The sequence below is a fragment of the Myotis nattereri genome (assembly GCF_964212035.1).
Source record: "Myotis nattereri genome assembly, chromosome: 4".
NCBI classification, from domain to species: domain Eukaryota; kingdom Metazoa; phylum Chordata; class Mammalia; order Chiroptera; family Vespertilionidae; genus Myotis; species Myotis nattereri.
The window spans coordinates 70,732,861-70,754,979 of record NC_138079.1 but is presented as its reverse complement, the minus strand read 5'-3'; the positions used below and the strand labels follow the sequence as shown (position 1 = coordinate 70,754,979).

The window sequence follows — 22,119 nt, the reverse complement described above, 5'->3', positions numbered from 1 at the left end:
TCTTGAATCTTATTTTACATTGTATTACATAAACCATTATCATAAATATATGTTATATACTATATATATTTAAATTTTCTACAAGTCTTTTTATACCTTTGAATCATCTGTGTTGCTTTTCTGCCCATTCACAAAGCCTTCACAAATTACTTTGATCCTGTCTACACAATTAAATAAATCTTTTGATGCAAAATTTAATTTCTCATGAAAGTATGGAGATTTCATTTTCAGTTAACTTAGAAAAATGTTAAGTAAGACTTGGACTAGCATGAAGCCCAGTGAATTGACCAAGCTTTTTCCTTACTTTATTACTTTAGCTTCCTTTATAATTTAGCTTCATATAATGAAAATAACATCATATTAGAACTTTATATAATGATATTTTTCTTTTCTCTGAAACTGTTGGTTAGGCACACTCTTCTCATATAGAATTTTCTATTGTAGTTTTTGCATAGCCTTGCCCACAAAGGAGAAATTTGCTCTGGGCTTGGTGCTGCTATTGGGAATTTTGCCATTTTGTTGGGAATGGAAGCAAGATCCAGAGCTTATCACATGGGGAGCAGCAACATCATTTACACTGTGACGCTTCTTTCATAAAGAGGCTCTTTATGATAGTTCCTCTATAATTCTTGGGTGGATGTGGCTATATAGGTGGAATAGGGTCCTACTTAATCTCTCAGCTTGGATCTAGGTTATTGTATTGCAAAAGTGATGAGCACCTAAGGTATTGAAATGGAAGCTACTTGGGCCATCTCTGACATTTTGGCTATGTAACTCCTCTAGAATGTGCTTGGGATGAGAAGCTTGACATTTTTACAAATAGCTTATCCCATTTTGAGCACATTATAGGAAGTAGTTCAGTTTTTTTCCATGGTATCTAATATAGTGCTTACTCAGTAAATTATTATTCACTGATGGATTTTTAACTAAAGCTCATTGAGATTATTGACTTAATATTAATCTGGTAATATTAACTTAAACTTTTCCTAGAGTATGTGATATAAGCATAGGGGAATGATTATGAGGCATTACTTTTGGTATCCTTTATAAATGGACATTAAAAATGCTTATTTTTAACTTTTTGCCTCTATTGTATAAGAAAACTTTTGGGGTTTCTTTTGTGTGTTTTTTTAAACAATTGGGTTTTACTTATCAACCCTATATCCAGTGACTTTGTAAGTTCATTTGTAAGTTGTAGAAATTGTTTTGTAGATTCTCTAGGACTTTCTGTGTAAGTATCATTAGCATATGCAAATAGGGTCATTTATACTTTTTTCAAATTTTATGCCCTTTTTTTTCTTGTCTTATTGCAATAATTGGGACCTTCAATACAGCGTGTATTAGGAGTGGTGAAAACCAACATCTTTACCTTGATCCCAATCTCAAAGAACATTGTTAAAGAACATATGAAATTGGCCATACATTTTTGTAGATGCCTTTTACTGGATTGAAGAAGATGCCATTTATTGTCTTTAATTGACTCTTTAATTTGTCTCCTTTCCCCTCAAGCTTGTTTTGTTTCCTGTAGAGTAGACAGAGGCTGTCTTACTGTGCATCTCCAGTCCCAAAATGCTTTGATATATATTTTGGAATGAAGTTCAGTAAGAATAATAAAACTTTTTGTTACCCCACCAGGTAATAAAGATTTTTTTAAAAATTCTTTTAGAGATCCTGAACTTTCAACTGTTTGTCGGAAGTCTGGTACATTAATATTATATCCAGGGGCTGAAGCTGCTAATTTGGAAGAGTTTATATTAGATTCTCCTATTTATCCTTCCACAATCATCATCATCGATGGTACATGGAGCCAGGCTAAGGACATTTTCTATAAGAATTCCTTGTTCCGACTGCCCAAACAGGTAAACATATATTAAAGACAAATGTATTATTATGCATGTTATATATGTTGTTTGTAAGGGGATACATATACATTTGTATAGGTGAATGTGTACATAAATATGTGCATGCTTCTATGTGTGTGTGTTTGTGTTGGAGGGGTGTAGGTTTGAGATATTTGTGTAGAAACTTTCAAATTTGTCCTTCTTTCTCAGTTTCCACTGTCTGACTTCATCATAGTTCAGGTGTTTTGCTATATGAAGAGTTTCTCAGACATTTAATTAGAGACATCTAAGGATAATTTCTATTTGTATTAATGTTTTTATTGAGAATTATTATGTTTAAATACTTTTATTTGGTAACTAAGTTACTGTGTTCTTATTAGAATTGACTGAATTTTTATGAAATACTTCTTTGTATTCTTTATTATAAGCATATGATTTATCCTTCAGTTTGTTGATGTAATTAATGATGATGATACATATCCTACTATTGAACCATTCTTGTGTTCCAGGAATGAACTCTACTTGGTCATATTATGTAGTCCTTTTTATATATTGCTGAAGCTTATGTTTTATTTTATGACATTGAATTATTATTTATATATTTTTTTGTACTTTCATTGTCAGGTATACTAAGATGATATGAACTTCACCAAATAAATAGAAGAGATTTTAGTATTTTTCTGTGGCCTGGGATAGTTTAAATATTAGAATTCCTTGCCCCGTAATAATTAGATAGAACTCATTGACAAAACCTTGTCCTGATTTTAAATTGTTTCATACTCTTTATAGGTATTATTCAAGCTTTCTAATTCTGGTTGGTTCAGTTTTTAATAACTTTTATCTTTTCTAGGGAATTATTTCTTTCCCTTGAGTTAATTTGGTTGCCATATGCCTTTATGTATTCTTTATTTTATTTTTTTATGTTACTATTTGCTTATCATGATTTAAAAAAAAAATACTTAGCCAAGGATATTTTACCATTGATTTTAGAGAGAGTTGAAGAGAGAAGGAAAGATAGAGAGGAATATTGATGTGAGAGAAACACATCGATTGGTTGCCTCCCACATAAGCCCCGACCAGGGCCTGAGCTGGGGAGAAACCTGCAGCAGAGGTACGTGCCTTTGACCGGAATCAAACCCAGGACCCATCGGTCCGCAGGCCAATGCTCTATCCATTGGAGCCAAACTGGCTAGGGCTCTTTATGTATTCTTTATTACTTATTTTAACTTAAAAAATATTCCTTTCTTCCTTCTAATCATATGTAAAACAACATATACATATTTTCCCCCATGAACAGACTCAAAAGAGGTTTATCTATTTTATTGCACTTTAAAAGGTATTACACTTTAGATTGTTTTAATAGCTGTTATACTTTATTCTCATTTCATTCATTTGAGCTTGTATCTTGATCAGTTTACTTTGCCCTTTTTAGCTTATTTTTTCTGATTTTTAAGATTTGTACTAAGAGTACTAAATTCCTTTGTTAAGGTTTGTATTTCTTCTTCATAATAAAGGGAAAGGAGGCTGCAATATTTCTTCTTAGTATAACTTTCATTGTATCCTACAACTTTGGGTTTACATTCTTATATTTAGAACACTGATATAATTTGTAATTTGTTTTGCTTTCTTTCTACCCATGGATTATCAGTAGGTTTTTAAGTCTCAAGAATAGTTAATGTAGTGAGTGCTTTGAATGGGCCAGTCCCACTTCCAAGTACTTTACATATATTAGCTTGTTTTAACTTTTTCCAAGTTCTATGAAGTTAAGTATTATTATTATCTTAGACCAGTGGCCGGCAAACTCATTAGTCAACAGAGCCAAATATCAACAGTACAACGATTGAAATTTCTTTTGAGAGCCAAATTTTTTAAACTTAAACTATATAGATAGGTACATTGTTATTAACTTAATTAGTAATTTTGGATTGAGTACTTAGTATTAACAACATGAGTTCAATACACTAATATATTTATGGAATGCCTATTATGTGTCTAAGGCTGGAGATAACATGACTTCCTTCTGGAACTTACATTCTAGTGAGGAAGATCAACTTTAAATAAATAAATAGTCACATCAAATAATTGCAGTTGTCATGAGTGCTAAGGAAGGAAATAAACAGTAAGCGAGAGAAGTTATTTAGCAAGGTTAGGCATTTAAACCCCTCTAAGCAGGTAAGTTTCATTTTATAATAAAGCCACCAACACAAAATAATTATAATTCTTAAATTGATGACAAAAATACCTGTAGGATTTGTGGCTGGTTGGAAAAATACAGGTAACTTTATGCTTCGAGTAGGTACTTTTGTCACCCACGCGCGATTTGCGGACGCAACTAGCACTAACCACTGCACAGTGAGACTGCTGACTGGCTCACTCAACTCATGCATGAATTGCGCATGCCTCCTTCGTGCTGCGTATCCCGTGGCCTGCCTGCGCCGTGTCTGTGGTCGCCCAACCGACCGACACCCCCCACTTCCAAACCACTTCTTCAAAATAGACTCGCCCAGGCCGAAAACTGACTTCTGCACATGGGCCACAAAGTTTCAATTGTACTGTATGTGCGTGCCCGCACGTGGTATTTTGAGGAAGAGCCACACTCAAGGGGCCAAAGAGCCGCTTGTGAGCTGCGGTTTGCCGACCACTGTCTTAGACGAAACTGAGGCACAGAGATGTTAAAAAGTTTGCTTAACTATTTCACAGCAGAACTGCAATTTGAACCTATCTAGTTTAGAGGCAAAGCCTGTGGTCTTAATCAAAGTGGTATACTGCTTCTAAAATGGAAAATTTCTACCCAAGATATTTGCATACTAGAGGCCCAGTGCACGAAATTTGTGCACTTGGGGAGGGAGGGAATCCCTTAGCTTGAATTGTGAGAGGGTGCAGGCCAGGCCGAGGGACCCCACTGGTGCACGATTGTGACCAGGGAAGGACATGGGAGGTTGGCCAGCCAGGGAGGGACTGTGGGAGGCTCCAGGGCATGTCCTGCCTGTCTCACTCAGTCCCAATCAGCCAGACCCCAGCAGCAAGCTAACCTACCAGTTGGAGCGTCTGCCCCCTGGTGGTCATGCATGTCGTAGCAACTGGTCGACTGATTGACTGCCCCCTGGTGGTCAGTGCATGTCATAGTGACTGGTCAACAGGTTGACTGACTGCTCCCTGGTGGTCAGTGCACGTCATAGAGAGCGGTTGAGTGGCCTTAGCATATTATTAGCATATTACACTTTGATTGGTTGAATGACCAACCAGGCAATCAGACACTTAACATATTAGGCTTTTACTATATAGGACTAGAGGCCAGGTGCACGAAATTTGTGCACTTGGTGGGGGTGTCCCTCAACCCAGCCTGCGCCCTGTCGCAGTCCGGGAGCCCTTGGGGGATGTTGGACTGCTGGTTTCGGCCCGATCCCTACAGGCAAGGGACCCCGCCAGTTCACGAATCCATGCACCAGGCCAGTTTCAGCCCGATCCCTGCAGGCCCGGCTGAGGGACCATCTGGGACCCCTCAGGGGATGTTGGACTGCTGATTTCAGCCCGATCCCCACAGGCCAGGCCAAGGGACCCCTCCAGTGCACGAATCCATGCACTGGGCCAGTTTCAGCCCAATCCCTATAGGCCTGGCCGAGGGACTACCGGATTTGTGCATCAATCCTCTAGTATGCATATAAGATCTTCGTTTTAACTCTTCACACCCTTCTCCCTTTCTTCTGAGATTCATCAGTTTGTTCCATGTTTCCATGCCTGTGCGTTGAGCATCTGCCCCCTGGTGGTCAGTGCACATCATAGCTACTGATTGAATGGTCGCTTAGGCTTTTATATATATACTAAAGATCTGGTGCACGAAAATTTGTGCACTTGAGGGAATCCATCAGCCCGGCCTGCACACTCTCGCAGTCCAGGACCCATCAGGGGATGTCCACCTGCCGGCTTAGGCCCGATCCCCAGGGGATCGGGCCTAAGCTGGCAGTCAGCTATCCCTCTGGCAGCCCAGGAGCCCTCAGGGGATGTCTGACTAATGGCTTAGGCCTGCTCTCCACCTTCGCTGCTGCGCTGGCCAGCCATGAGCTGGCTTCTGGCCGAGCGATGCTCCCCCTGTGGAAGTGCACTGACTTCAGGGGGCTGCTCCTGCATTGAGCATCTGCTACCTGGTGGTCAGTGCATGTCATAATGACCAGTCATTCCTGGTCTTTCTGCCGTTAGGGTAAATTTGCATATTACCCTTTTATTATATAGGTTATGATAGTCACCATTCTTAGATCCCTAGGACTTAATTATCTTAAAACAAAGTTTGTCCCTTTGACCTCCTTCATCCATTATGCCTACATCCTACTCCCCACCTCTTTTAACCACCAAAATGTTCTCTGTATCAATGAGCTCACTTTTTTTGTTTTGTTTTGGTTTTAGATTCCCAATATAAGTGATATTTTATTGCATTTGTTTTTCTTTGTCTGATTTATTTCACTTAGCATAAAGCCCTCAAGATTTCTCCTAGGTTGGTTTTATGATACGATTTAATGTATAGACACACCCAAATGGTATGTCAGATATGTAGAAAAATCATACAGTAATACAAAATCTGTATAGCATAAATGGATGTCAACTTTTGATGATTTATAAACTTAGAGCATCTGATCCTTTGATATCATTAATGACTTTGCATGCAGTTCAAACCTTAAGATTCATATGGCATTCATTTGTGTAAATATGATAGAAAATAGCTCAAAAATATTATAGATTTATGAGTTATAGCAGGTATTAAGTCTACTCTTCCCAAATGAATGCTTGCAAAGGTGATTATAATTGCAAAAATTTAATTCTTGTTTTTACCCTCTGCCTTGATCAGAAAAATTTTAAAACTGTATATTCAAGTGTGAATATGATTCATTGAGACAATTATGTTAAGGAAAAATTATGATAAATGTTTGGATATAATTATAAATTTAACTTAAAATACTCAACTCCACCTCAAAATGTAATTTTTTGGTTTATAGAAACTTGGTAGTCTTACCAGTGTATGATATAATATTTTATCTATTTTTAAGTATAATGAATTATAGTTGTCATATATTTATGTGCTTTATAATTTTAGCTATACATTCTCACAGATGTTCATGCCTACATTTCACTAATTATATAAATACTAGAGGCCCGGTGCACAATTTGTGCACTCGAGGGGGAAGGGAGGGTCCCTCAGCCTGGCCTGTGCCCTCTCGCAGTCTGGGACCCCTCAGGAGATAACGCCCTGCTGGCTTAGGCCTGCTCCCGGGTGGCAGAGGGCAGGCCCAATCCCTAGGTGCAGCCCCTGGTCGGGCTCAGAGCAGGGCCGATTGGGGAGTTGGGGCGCCGCCCCCTGTCATGCAGAGAGTAGGGCGGATTGGGAGGTTGCGATGTCACCCTCAGTCACGCTCAGGGTAGGGCCGATTGGGGGGTTGGGGCACCGCCCCTGTCACACTCAAGGCAGGGTCAATGGGGAGGTTGCAGCGCCACCCCCTGTCACCCACAGAGCAGGGCCAATATAGGGGTTGGGGCGCTGCCCCCTGTCACGCACAGAGCAGGGCCCATCAAGGGGGTTGGGGCTCCTTACCCTGTCACGCACAGAGCAGCGTCGATCAGGGGGTTGGGGAGCTTCCCCCAGTCACTCACAGAGTAGGGCCGATAGGGGAGTTGGGGCACCGCCCCCTGTCACACACAGAGCAGGGCGGATGGGGAGGTTATGGCTCTACCCCGTCACACACAGAGTACGGCCAGTGTGGGGGAGGGGGGGCGGCGGCGTTGGGGCTCGCACACTGTCACACACAGAGCTGCAGGGTGATCAGGGGGTTGGGTAGCTCCCCCGTATCAGGCACAGAGCAGGGCTGATAAGGAGGTTGGGGCGCCTTCCCCTGTCACAAACAGAGCAGGGCGGTTAGGGAGGTTGTGGCCCCGCCCTCTGTCACACACAGAGCCACAGGGCGATCAGGGAGTTTGGGCGCTGCCCCCTGTCACGCTGATCCCAGTGCCAGGAGGCCTCGCGGCTCTGCTGATCCCGGTGCTGGGAGGCATATTACCCTTTTACTCTATAGGATAGAGGCCTGGTGCATGGGTGGGGCTGGCTGATTTACCCTGAAGGGTGTCATGGATCAGGGTGGGGGTCCCCACTGGGGTTCCTGGCCAGCCTGGGTGAGGGGATGATGGCTGTTTGCAGCTGGTCACACACCTTTCAGTGTGGGGATCCCCACTGGGGTGCCTGGCCAGTCTGGGTGAGGGGCTGAGGGCTGAAGCTCCCAACTGCTCCTTTTTTTCTTTTTTTTTTTTATTCTGGGCCAGCTTTAGCTCTGAGGCTCCAGCTCTGTGGCCTCTGCTGCTGCTGAAAGCAGGTATCTGGTTTGTTTCGGTTCTATAATCGAAACAATGTATAACTCCAGCTCTGAGATCCCGGCTCGCTGAAAGCAGGTTTCTGGGATTTTGTTTAGCTTCTATATTTGTTACAATGTTTCTTAAACTGCAAGCTCAGAGGCCCGCAAGGCAGGCGGGGAACGTTGGTTTCCTCCATCACTGAAGCAAGCAAGCCTCATGTTAGTTTCAAGCTTCCTGACTGCTGGCCACCATCTTGGCTGTCAGTTAATTTGCATATCGCCGTGATTAGCCAATGGGAAGGGTAGCGGTCGTACGCTAATTACCATGTTTCTCTTTTATTAGATAGGATTTATTTTGTCTCTACATGTTTTAGGTACTATTCAACACAAAGAACATATATTTTTTTCTTTTTGCCTTTGAACATTGATAACTGATATTTCAAATACCATAATTGAAGTTCTCCATTATTCAGTACTTCATCAAGTTAAATAATTATATTTTTATAAATTATTTTGTTTCTCAGAGGATCACTAGACAGAGTGATGATATATTGATACAGTATAAAGTGAGAAAAGATGCTATTATGTGATATACAGATATATTACTAGATTATGTTTGATGATAAATTGCCCAAAACATAGAAACAATAGAAAATAATTAAGTATGAATCTTTAAAAAGAATTTAAGATTACAATGAACCATCTGATTTAATTTTGAGTTTATTTGAGTTTAAGGTGAGAGTTCCTAATATAAAGTTATTTAATCTCCTGATGATTTGACTTGATAATCTACTTTTTACACAGTTAGGACACGCTTAAAGAACTTCTCTAATTTATGTTGACAGGTCTCAGACACCACCGATAACTAGATAACTAGATAACTAGATCTTCCTTGTTTAAATTCACATGGTGTACCCCAATATATTGTATACTAGTATACCATTTTCTTCAACTACATGAAGTTGTAATTTATACCAGATAGTAAGCTTTAGAGAAAATATCAACAGAGGCATTCTGTACTCTGTGTTTTAATTTGATTCTCAGTAAAAATCAAATTATTAAAAACTGAACTGTTTAGGATTGTGAAACTATTTTCTCCAAATTTGATTGTTTTAACGCTACCTCATTATTTTTATTGTTTTATTATTTTTTAACATACTTTAACATGTGATAGTGTTAAGTTTTCAAGCATACTTATGATGTAAGGTATGTACTTACATATTTGGAATCCTCCCATCTTTTTGTCAGTGTTTTGATTTTGCATTTTAAAGGGAGATCATAAGTTGTTGATTGTTTGTGGCTACCCAAAAAATCAGGAAAAATGTCATGGAGAAAATATAAAAACTATTGGCACTAGAAGTTTTAACAATCTTTATTATAAATTAAATTATATTTGCTTGTTATGTTTCACAATATAGTTAAATCCTGAGAGACTGTAAAATATATGTGAATCTATATATTTGGGTAGTGGTAATGATTTTGAGACCCTCTGCTAGTAAGTACATCAAGAAATAAACATTTGAGTAGTTTTTCCATCATTGATTTTTGTTTAATCTAGTAACTCTGTTAATCTATCTTAAAATATTTTATCTTTTTTAATGTCAAGATCTGGACTATAGTTTCTAGACGGATAAAGTTATTCTCTTCTGCAAACTGAGCTATCACTTCAGTTCATGGCTACAGTTTTGCTCTCATTATCTTTGTAGTTAATGCCATGTCTGCTAAACTTGTGTGAAGCTTCACAATTATTTATAGATATTCAAATGACAGTAAGTAGATTTTCTTGCATTTACATTTAAAATAATGTAATTGGGATCATTTTAAAAGATATTAAGCTAACAAATAGAAGAATGTTCATATTAACACTTATTATGACAGCCCCAGTTCTCATAGAATAAATTGGCTTTATAATACTAATAAAACTAAACTTCAACTAGCATCATGAATGAATTTCATAAACATAATGTTGATGAAAGCCAGACATCAATGAATATGCCTATATGATTCCATTTATATAAAATTTAAAACTGGCAAAACTATGGTTTTAGAGGACAGGATAAAGGTCAGTTTATTTTGTGGAGGTGCGAGTGGCATGGAAGGGGTCTGGATTCTGGTTATATTCTATTTGTTGGGTACTGGTTACACAGATATATTCCCTTTGTAAAGATTCATAGAGTTGCATTACTCATGACTTGGGCCTATATACAGACACTCCTCGGGTTACGTCAGGTGACGTCGGACTTGACATATGTTGTTTCATGGTTACGTTGCCATCTCCCATTTATTTATAAAAAAAAAATTCCGTTATTTCGACATATGTACATATGTGCTTTACGTTTTTTATTATTTATTTACCACAAGTAAAGGTCAGTAATTGTTATCCTTCTTTTAAATTTTTTTTACTGTTTCACTTCATTACTGCTGTGTGTTTGCTCCATGTCAGTGACATAGGTGCTTATGTAAGTGGGTTCCGACTTAGAGAAAATCGCATTACGTTGTGCTGTAGGAACAGATCTCTGATGTAACCCGAGGACCTACTGTATCTCTACATCTCTATATATCTATATCTATCTATATCTGTATCTATATATCTATACCTATACCTTTACCTATACCTATACCTATATCATCTACATCTACATCTACATCTATCTATCTATCTATCTATATCTTTAAGAAGAAGGATGTATACAGTTGATTCTTATTATTTACTAGAGGCCCATCCCGCAAGGAGGCGCTCCGCTTCCGGCCGTGTAAGGAGGCACCCCGCAGGGGGGCCAGGACCCACGCCTCACGGGCAAAATGCCAGCCGCTGCTTTGTGTAGGCTGGGGTGGGGGCGTGCTCCGAGCCGCACTTCGGCTGCTCGGAGCACACCCCTGGCTGCTGCGTTGTGTCCGCTGGGGTGGGGGCAGGTGCTCCTGTGTGTTGTGTCTCCACTCTGGCCTGCCCCCAGCCCTAGCCTCCCCGCGGCCGCTGGGGTGGGGGCGGCACGCAGTCCCCTCCCGCCCATCTGCACACGCAGCTCCTCCTGAGCGGTCGTGACTCTCGGCTAATTAGGTTAGTCCCTGTTTATATATATAGATTATATATATGGATGATAGCTAGACTATATAAAGTTGCTGTTTACATTGAATTAGTGAGTATTGAGCCATTGCCTTTAGGGGAAATAAAAGATTAGTTTTCTATAGCCTCTCATTACAATGGTTTTGCCAGTCAATCAATACATAACCTTGTTTTATGTGTGTTTTTGTTTACAGAAATTATTTAATACATACATTGATTCATTAACAGAACTCATGCCTGAGTGAAGCTTATTTCATATATATTTTCTCCGTAAGCGCACATCTCAGCCTTCTTGTGTTTAGGAACACTAGACAGCACTTGAACACTGTGCTGGGGGCCATTTTAATCATGAAATCATCAACAAAAAGCACAAAACTGCACAAAACGTGGTACTAAATACACCGAGGAAAGGATACTTGTTTACAATATGAGAGCTGAAATGATAAGGCACAGTGTCACTGTGTTCTACCCCAGGTGGAAATGTGTTCTTTGGGCAATGTAAATTTTCCACTTTTCTGTGTGTGAGCATGCTTGCCACTGACTGTAAAACCTAGAGTATTGATCTTGGAATTAAAATTTAATTTTAGTGAGTAGGTGAGTTACAAATACAGAATCTATAAATAACGAGGATTGACTGTATGTGGTGTATATATATCTATAGATATATATATCTACACTACATATATATATATCTACACTAATAAAAGAGAAACATGCAAATTAGTATCACTGCTACACCCACCAGCCAATCAGGATGAGTATGCAAATTAACCCAACAAAGATGGCAGTTAATTTGCATATGCAGGCATGGAGCGAAGATTGAAGATGACTGAAGACTGAAGATGACTGAAGACTGAAGTCGACTGAAGACTGAAGAGGCTTGGCTTCTCCGCTGCAGCTGGAGTGGAGAAGCGAAGCCTCGCTGCTGCAGCCAGAGCGGAGAAGCCAAGCCTCGCTGCTGCGGCCGGACCAAAGGCCTGGGTCCCAGGTGCCGGAGGAAAACTGGTGCCGGCAGCCAAGGGAAAGAAGGCCTATTGTGCGAATCTTTGTGCAACGGGCCTCTCGCATATAGCTATAATTTCTGTTAGTACTTGAGTAAATATTTCTAGATCAAGTATGTAAGTGGACCTTTCTCCTTAAACTAAATGTTTTTAATGCCAATTTGTGATTAAAATTAGATAAATTCTAGAGTACTAATTTTGTTAATATTTTTCCCCAGACTACAGGTTTACATGATAACCATAATGTTTAGTGACAAGCTTTATTAGATTTAAAATATTATCTTCTGATTCCTTACAGATTCATTATAACATTGCACATTAGTTTGCTTTGGCCTGGTAACAACTTACCAACAGGTTATTACTTTTCGAGTGCTGTAATTCTTACCCAACCTTTAGGAGAGTTCAGAGGTACCATTACAAAAGACTGGATTAAGAATTAATTTTCAGATATTAAGTTTACTCTGTGATTTTTTGCAATTATGCATATTTCAAAAGTAAATACTATTTAGGACGATTTATTTTATGCACTGATTCCTTTTAACTACCTTTAATTTGATTTTTTTCCAAGGAACAGAAAATATGCCATTTAGGTCAGTCCCAGCCAGTGGTTTGTATAGCCTAATACATTGTTTTTGACAATGACGTGTGGCTGTTGTTTCAATTATCTCTTGCTATATGTGCAGAATGCAATTAATAGAGGTTTGAGTTGGCTCTCCTTAGAAACAAGAATGCTTGCAAATATGGCCTTTGGCTGGCATCTGTGAGTGTGAATGGCAAACAGTTTCCTACACAGATATAAAACTTTTCCTAAATGGTAAGAGTGGTTCCTTGTGCTTAAATTATTTGTGCAAGCAATCCTATATAATAAAAGCCTAATATGCAAATTGTCCCCTCTGGCGTTCGTTTGTCCAGGAATTCGACTGGGAGACTGGGAGTTTGATCATTCACTATGACCAGCAGGTGGCGGCCAACCTCCCATGGCACCTGGGCAGGGGGCTGTGACCTCTCACCGGCTACCTGGAAGTGGGGGTAATGGGGTCAGAGGTGCGGTGAGAATGCGGGGTGTCCATCGAGCTTGCTCTCCGCCTGCTACCCTCCCCGGGACACCAGGGCTCGTGTGTCGGGAAAACCCCCATGCTCAGGTGCTGGGCGCCCGCAAGGAGCCCACCCTGCACCCGCATGGCCTCTCCCGAGTGAGCTGGGCCGCAGCTGCTGCGACTGCAGGGGCCAGTCGGACTCCCGTGGGTTCACACAGGAGCCGATCTGCGAGGCCGGCCAAGAGAGAGCATGCTGCCCACCCTGCTTCCATGTGGTGCCGCTGGGCGGCCCAGAGGTCAGCTGGGACCTGCCTTTCCATGCCAGACGCTCACACTTCGATTGCTGGCCAGGCCTAGGGACTGCACCCATGTATGAATTTCGTGTACCAGGCCTATGGTGATATATCATGAGTACCTGCTTTTCTCTGGGAGTCTGAAATTTGGTATGTGCCAGGCAGAGGGTGCCTAAGTGACTAGCCTCCATCAAAGACCGTGGGCACTGTCTTCAATGAGCTTCTCCAGTAGACAACACTTCACGTAGGTTGTCACAGTTCAGTGCCATTTTAGGATTTACGTTCATCTTAAGCAATTTCACTGGGAGAGGACTCTTAGAAGCTTACATTGTTTTCCTCTGGACTCTGCCATATATCTGTTTCTTTTGCTTATCCTGCTTTGTATTATTTTGCTGTAAGAAATTTTAGCCATAAATTTGACTATTTGCTGAGTTTTGTGAGGCCTAGTGAATCTCGGAGCTTGTGCGTGTTCTTGGGGACTTCTGACATACTGCATAACAAATTTGCACAAAACTTGGTATGAAAACAACAACCAATTTATTGTATTTCACGATTTTGTTAGTCAAACACAGATTGATTTGGTGTTGACAGCGGTCACTGGGTGGTTTGGTCTGGACTTTATGCACATATCTGGCATGTTGGCAGCGAGGGATGGAGGGTTGTGCTCAGCTTGTATTGTAGCTTAGAATGTAGCCTCTCCTGTTTTAGAGGCCTGAAGTGCCAGTGAAGAAGTCAGATGACCCTGGATAAATAGATTGTTCATTCACTTATCTTCTAGTTCTGAAATAAGCTTATATTTTTATTCTTAGCTGGAATAATTGGAGTAATGAATTCCCTATATTATCACATATTTTATAAATTTGTTAATTCCTCTTATTTTTCCTCAGACCACCTTCTCCGAGTATTAAGGAATTTCTTTTTGTTTTACTGAAGAATTCTATATTCATGTTATCCGTACCCTGTATGATTTTATTAACATGTAACATCTTCTCTTGGCTTTTATTTTTCTCAGAAGATAATTAATGTTTTTATTGTATCCGTTTTAGAGAGTGATTATTCTGGTTGTCTTTATCTTTAATCATTTCCAGATTTTTCATTTTGAAAATGAAAAAAATCTGATCTACATGCAGTATGATAGGATGAGATGCACCATAACATTTGTTCTCCAGAACTATGGAAGCATGAATTCCCTTTGCATAAAATTTTATGACTAGAAATTATTTTTAATATGGAAAATTTTCCAACCTGTGATGAGAAATGTTTTTTGTTTACTCGCTGGTTTATAGTTCCTGCAGACCCCCTGGAGCCTTCTTTTAGGAATAACTGAAAAATTATTGAATTCTCTCAGTGGCTATTACATATTTTAGCTTGTAGTTTGATATTTTCATATTTGAGTTCCTTTAGAACTCCCATGTGAATGTTATTCAATCCTAATTTATTAATATTCAATAATTATTTTTCAATATTAACAATAAATGACATCTCTGTGGGATATTGCATGGTAGAAAATAATTTAGTATGCATTATATACATGGCAGGCAGGATAGTGGCCACTCCACTTGCCTCAGGTTTTGGAAATTTGATGTTCTAAGCTAGATGTTTGGATAGTCAGGGTGAATCCTGAACATGAATGGCCACTGTAAGGCTACCCTCTGCTTTTCCTCATTTAGAGTGCCCAGTCTAGGTGACTGAATTTCAGTCTTGATTTCTGATTTAACATTTTGTTTCCTCCAGTAGGACTAAACTCTGCCTTAAACCTATACTTTCCTAGTTCTTGTCCTTAGAAATTGGACCACAAAAGCTCTACCTACTGGCTGGAATCTTGTCCGAAAGATAGGATCATGATGGTACCACCCACCTGACTCTTCTGGCCTTGTTTCACTTACTAGTTGGAGTTCTTCTGGCTATTTATCACCTTTACAGTACCACTAACAACATGGTAGTTTGGTTGTTGGTCAGCTTCTTTTTTGGGCAATCCTACAGTATGGGCTTACTTATACTCACCTTCCTCATTAGCATATATTGAAATTGAAACCATAGTAAGGACTGCCATACTTCCTTAGAATAATCCTAAACTGTTAATTAAATTTAGATTCTTTTCACTTACCATTTTCTCATATATGTCTTCAAAATTAAAATGAAATTAAGAATTCAGACTCTGCCCTAGCCAGTTTGGCTTGTCTCCCTGAGTACCGAAAGGTCCTGGGGTTGATCCTGTCAAGGTCATGTACCTTGGTTGCAGGCTCCTCCCAGGCTGGGGACCTGCTTGGGGCTTGTGCAGGAGGCAACCAGTCGATGTGTTTCTCTCACATCGATATTTATCTTTGTCTATCCCTCTCACTTCCACTCTTTCTAAAAATCAATGGAAAAATATCCTTGGGTGAGGATTAAAAAAAAAAAAGAATTCAGAATGTCTTTAAAGTAATAATTTTCATGAATGGTTGAGTCTAAGGTATACATTTGTGGGTCATTTCCAGGTAGGTGGTAAGTTAAATGAGGCTATTGATGATGTTATCTAGTAGGAAAATATAGAGTAAAAAGAAAAGAGTATTTAAGTTTGGGCCTTGAAGAACTTGAGTATGTAATAGCCAGGAGAGAACCACACAGGAGACAGAGAACATGAAGCTAGCTAGGTAGAAGAATAACCAAGGGAGTCTGCTGTCTTGGGAACAAAGGAAGAAGAGAGCGTTACCAGAGTTGAATGCTCCTGTGAGATCAATTAAAATGAAGACAGGGAAACATCCATTAGTTTTAGTGACATGATGTTCATTGATGGTTTTAGTAATAGTGTTTTAGTGGAGTGATGAGTTGGAAATCAGGCAGCATGGCTTAAGGGGCAGTGCTGTATGAGAGTGCCTTTTTCTTAATAGCCTTTCCAACAAAGTGGTTAAATCTATCTCTGAGTATTTCATATTTTTGATGCTATTATAATGATGGATATTTTGTTGATTTAAATTTCTAATTGTGGCTAAATAATAGAAATACAATTCAATTTTGTATATTGACCAGAGACCTAACTTATTATTTGCAGTACATTTTATTTTATGATTATTTTTATTTATTAAGGTATTACATATGTGTCCTTATCCCCTTATTGTCCTCTACCCACCCTATTCATGCCCTCACCGCCCCTGGTGTCTATGTCCATTGGTTAGGTTTATATGCATGCATACAAGTCCTTTGGGCGTATGTAAGTCATTCTTAGATGGTGAGGTGGTAAAAGAAATTATTTCTATTGTGGAAATTTTGTTAGAAAAAGATATTTTACAAAAGTTGAAAGATTTTCAATTTAGCTACCATACAATTGCTCATAGACTATAACAGGGGTGGGCAACCTTTTTGTGAGTGCATGCCAAAACCAGCAAAATCTCTGACTCAAAATTCTTCTGCGTGCCAACCCTAATTTTTTGAGAACATGTTACGCCTACTTGATATCTCTTAAGGTGTATGTATGTGAAGGACCTTGAAGAAATAATAAAATTCATTCGAGCGACAGAAGCACAGTATATGATGATGAAAAATAACATTTATTTTTTAATGTATACATGTACACTGATAGTCCGACAGAAAACTTTATGGCTCCGTTTGCTATTATCAGTGGGACTTTTGCTGCTGCATCACTGATGACAGAGATTTTACATCAGGTTTATATTTCGTGACCTTCAGAGATATGCACGAGCTACTACTTTCATCCGTCAGGCTACTCCTATTATGAGACTTAGCAAAATTCATCACTGAGAACAAAGATTCACAGTTGTAAATGGAAGATTATAAAAGGGTTTCGCGTGCCAGCAAAAGTTACTGGCGTGCCATGTTTGGCACGCATGCCAGGGGTTGCCCACCCCTGGACTATAAGATCTTCCCTATGATATCAAAGATTAGCTAATTCAAATTAGGAAAAATTGCAGATACTTTTATTTAGCTTTATATGTCATGTGATAAAAAGAGATACAGCCCAATTAATAATTTGGGAAAAATATTTTGGGTAAGCTCAAACGTAGGAAGAAAACTTGTCAGTTTGTAACCTAAAAAATTGAACACAGGTTATAGATACTTTTTAATTCTTTCAAATCCTTCAAAGAATTACAGCTAAATATGAAAAAAATCATTTATTTCATGTGAATAGTATCCCAGCTATGATAGATAAAAATTCAGATTTTTTAGAATTTTCACGTTAGAAATACTTTATTTATTGCTTCATTTAATCATTTATTACATATTGAATATATTTGTACCTTAGTTTTCTAAGAAGTATCTCTGAAAAGTAATCATGTATTCAATTGTTAAAAATAATTTTGTGTATATGTGCAAATGCTATGAATTATCACTGGCTAATGGTGGAACAATTGAAAGAAATAGAGGATAGTGAACTTAATCAATTGTTATATGCTAATTCTTGTTGGTTGCATAGTAGAAGAATTTTACAAAAAAAAATATGTATTGTTAACTCCAAGTTAAAATGTTTACCAAATGTTCAACAAACAAAAACAACAACAAAAAATGGCATTGTGATTAAAGCTTTTTCACCATTATTGTAGTTTATGCAGGTGAATTTGAAGCTCAAGGAAAGGAAATTGCAAGAAAAACTTGAGGATTCCTTTGTTGACATTGATAAATTTGAAATTACTTTTCAATTTATGAAGTAACTCTTTGAATTTGACATTAGTAAAACTGAGTTGACATAAGGTTTAGTGAATTTACTTACTCAGTGCCTGGGAGCTAGGTGGCGGCCCCGCCTCCTGCTGCCACTGCTGTTCGCTGTCTGCGGGGTGATCAGTGGGATGATGGGGCCCCTGCTCGCACCCTCCTTGGCCTGGCGCTGCACGCTCACCTGCTGCACCATCACACCACAGTCCCGCTCTCTTCAGGGCCCATCAGGCCGGCAGCACCTCCACTGCCAACTGCTGCCAGCGCCGTGTCACCAATGCCTGCCATGCTCCGTGCCACCCCCTGGTGGTGAGCATGCATCATAGTGAGTGGTGGAACTCCAGGTTGGACAATTTGCATATTAGGCTTTTATTATATAGGATTAATACCTGATCCAATGGATCCTACTGGGTTGTAGTCATATGTGCAAGCATCTGCTAACATAAAATGAATTTGTGTTTGTATATATTAATTACTGTAATTTCTAGTGAGCCATATATGATACTGATGGCCTTTATCTCTAATTGCTTGCATTCTTTCAGAGGAGTACATTATTCAGAACTATTTTGCATTGCCACAGTTGGGAGTACATACATACTGTGAGTGGCAGTATAAACTCTATAAACTTTCTTTTTTTAAAAAAAATATATTTTACTGATATTTTACAGAGAGGAAGGGAGAGGGATAGAGAGTTAGAAACAACGATGAGAAAGAAACATCAATCAGCTGCCTTCTGCACACCCCCAACTGGGGATTTGCCTGCAACCAAGGTACATGCCCTTGACCGGAATCGAACCTGGGACCTTTCAGTCCGCAGGCCGACGCTCTATCCACTGAGCCAAACCAGTTAGGGCACTCTATATATAAACTTTCTTATAACAGCTGTCAGTTGGCAGAGGTAATCCTGGAGAAGTAATACATTAATTCAGATCAGTGGACATAGTTATTTCAGAGAAAGAAGGGTAATTTACATAGCAGGCATGCTTGGTATAGTTTGGCAACTGTCATGATTGTTTGTCTCAGTTATAGGGCATGCTGGGTAAAATTGCCTCTGTTTACAAAGGATTGTGGAGTGGGAAGAGATGGTGAAAATACTTGACCTTCCAATACCTTACTAATAATGAAAATAATTTTAAAATTTAGGATTTTTGTATAAGTTTGGAAAGCGTCTTGAATAGAAATGGAAAAATCGGAAGAAAGAATACACATTTTAAAATATTTTATTGCATCTAGAGGTTGCTGATGAAATTTCATTATTGATAAAATCTCTAATAATAAAAGCATAATATGCAAATAGACTGAACAACCGAACAGCAGAATGACCGAACAACAGAACAACTGGACAACCTTCCGGATGACCATGCTATGACACGCACTGGCGCCAGGCCAGCCAAGGCGGATGCGATGCGATTGGTCAGGGGACCCCGCTATCACCCCATGATCGCCCGGCAGAGGGAGGCCCAGGCCACCTTCTGTGGTTCGATCGATGTGGGGGCTCTGCAATCGATCGCCCCGCAGAGGGAGGACCAGGCCAGCCAAGTGATCGCACCCCACGCCTGTTGCCTGCAGAGGGAGGCAACCAGTGGTGGTGGTCGGGGGGGGGGGGGGGCAGCACTGCACAGATGGCAAGCAGCGGCAGCAGTGGGGTTGGGTCATCTGCCAGTGGCCAGGGGAAGGAAAGCCCCGATAGGCCCTGATCGCCGGCCAGGCCTAGGGGCCCTACCCAAGGAGTCCTGGAATGCGAGAGGGTTCAGGCTGGGCTGAGGGACAACCCCCTTCCCCATGCATGAATTTCGTGCACCAGGTCTCTAGTTGTTATATAAATATGTAAGAATTTTTCACCCTGCAAAATTTCATATTTAGCCCTTTACGTATTTTACTCTATTTTTATCTGCTTAATCATGAGCTGTACATGTATTTAAAATATTTTTTACCTATGTATTTATTTGACTTCTGAATTAAAGAGTAATTCATGTAATTAGCTTGTGAAATTGAAAGTTTGTGAAATCAGGATTTTACACTTGGGTTACTTGCTTGAATTTATATTCTTAGGATAGCATTCTTTCTAAAAGTAAGGTCCACCAGTTTTCAATTCTACGTAGAAATTTAAATGAATTAATTCAAAGTCTAAGAACTGTAAGTTTACTAGTATGAAATGTGAATTACTGAGAAATATATAGAAGATTGTCTGCTTAGAACTTTAGTGTACTTGGTGTAATGAAATGTGCATGACAGGGTGTATGGCAAAATGTGTCTGAGCTCAGGTCCTGATGTGAGACTGCTGGCTTTATACCTGTCTCTACAACTTTCTGGCTGTTTGACATGGCAAGTTACATTTCTGCTCTTAGATTTCTCATTGGGAAAATGGAAATAATGACAGCATTTACTTAATAGGTGCTTGTGAGGTTTAAATGAGATAATATATTACGAAGCATTTAGCATAGCTCCTGGCTTATAGTGAGCATCTACCAAGTATTATTTATTGATAATGTGTATGACAGTATTTATTTTTGTTGGGTAATGACTGGGACTTGCCTATTTATTTTAGCTTTTTCTTAGTTAATAGATTATACTTTGTATCACATTATTACCAAAGAGTAACAGAATGAAATATATATTTCTGAAGCTAAAGTATCTTAAATTTTAATACAAAGCTGAGTGAAGTTCTTCATATTTTCCTGAAGTATATTTTCTAAAGGGTACATCTCAGAAAGCAATGATTTAATCACTTTCTTGCATCACAATAATTAAATAATTGTTGAAAAGACTATAATTAGCATTTATTTTTTGGAATGTAATACTTTATAAAAGTAATATGTTCATGTGGCTGAAAATTCAAAAGATATGAGAGTATGTAGTGGAAAGTTTTCCTCCTACGTCTATGCCCCATATACAAAGAGGCGACCAATATATTAAGATTTTTGTCTATTTTTTCAGATTTATTTTATTTATATGCAACTAAATATGTATATATATTCCCCCTTAGATATATGGTAGATGCCTTGCTCGTTTCATTTAACAAGTATCTATGCTATCTGCAGGATATCTTCCTACCATTTTTAAAATCAAGAGATTAAATCTATGCGTGGTAATGAATATAAACCCCTATCTCTGATCTTTTTACTCTCATCCTTGTCTCTTTACCAGATTGGAGTGTACTTCCACCATGTAAAATCTGTGAAACAACGAGGCAGCCTGCTTTAGTCCTTGCAGATAGCATAGACACTTGGCATTTCATTTAACAATGCATTTTAGGGCCTGTTCTGTATCTGTATATACACAGCTCCCTCATTCATTTTTAGCTGCCTTGTACTTTGTTTCTGGATATACTGTAATTTATTGCTTGATGTTAAATTATTCTTCCCTTGACATTTGTTTTTCCTGTTTACTCTTCTCCTTCATTTCCTGGTAATAGCTGTGTAGGCTCCTGTGCTGGGTTCCTTTTTTGTTTACTCATCTTTCTATGAGGTGGATTTTTCTTGTTATTTGTAGGTGATACTTGTGAGGGAATGACCAGAGCCCTGGGAGGAATTTTTTTTTAAATCTTGGGTTTGACTAGATTTTACCAAGAACATCATTCATAAAAGAATAAATCGACTTAGACTCTCATTAAAATTAGAAGCTTCTGCTCTTCAGAGACACTGTTGAGAGAATGTAAAGGCAAGCCACAGACTGATAGAAAGTATTTGCAAAGAATAGATTTGAGAAAGGACTTGTGTTTGGAATATATAAATAATTTTCAAAAAATAATAAGTAAACCATCTCAATTTAAAAATGATCAAAAGTTTTGAACACTTTGTCAAAGATGAATGAATGGCAAATATGCATGTGAAAAGGTGCTTACAATTATTAGAGAAATGAAAATAAAACCACAGTGCGATACTGTTACACACCTATTAGAATG

The 22,119-nt window shown here is 39.0% G+C and overlaps 1 protein-coding gene across 2 annotated transcripts in view; it reads left to right on the top strand.

Moving 5' to 3' along the window:
• The window catches only part of DTWD2 (DTW domain containing 2), a 72,757-nt gene that overhangs the window by 32,810 nt on the left and 17,828 nt on the right, over positions 1-22,119 (top strand). For both annotated transcript variants that reach the window (XM_081088744.1, XM_081088743.1), the window contains exon 4: positions 1,667-1,859. In XM_081088744.1, the coding sequence (XP_080944870.1) occupies positions 1,667-1,859 (193 nt within the window). The remainder of the gene's footprint in view (positions 1-1,666; positions 1,860-22,119) is intronic.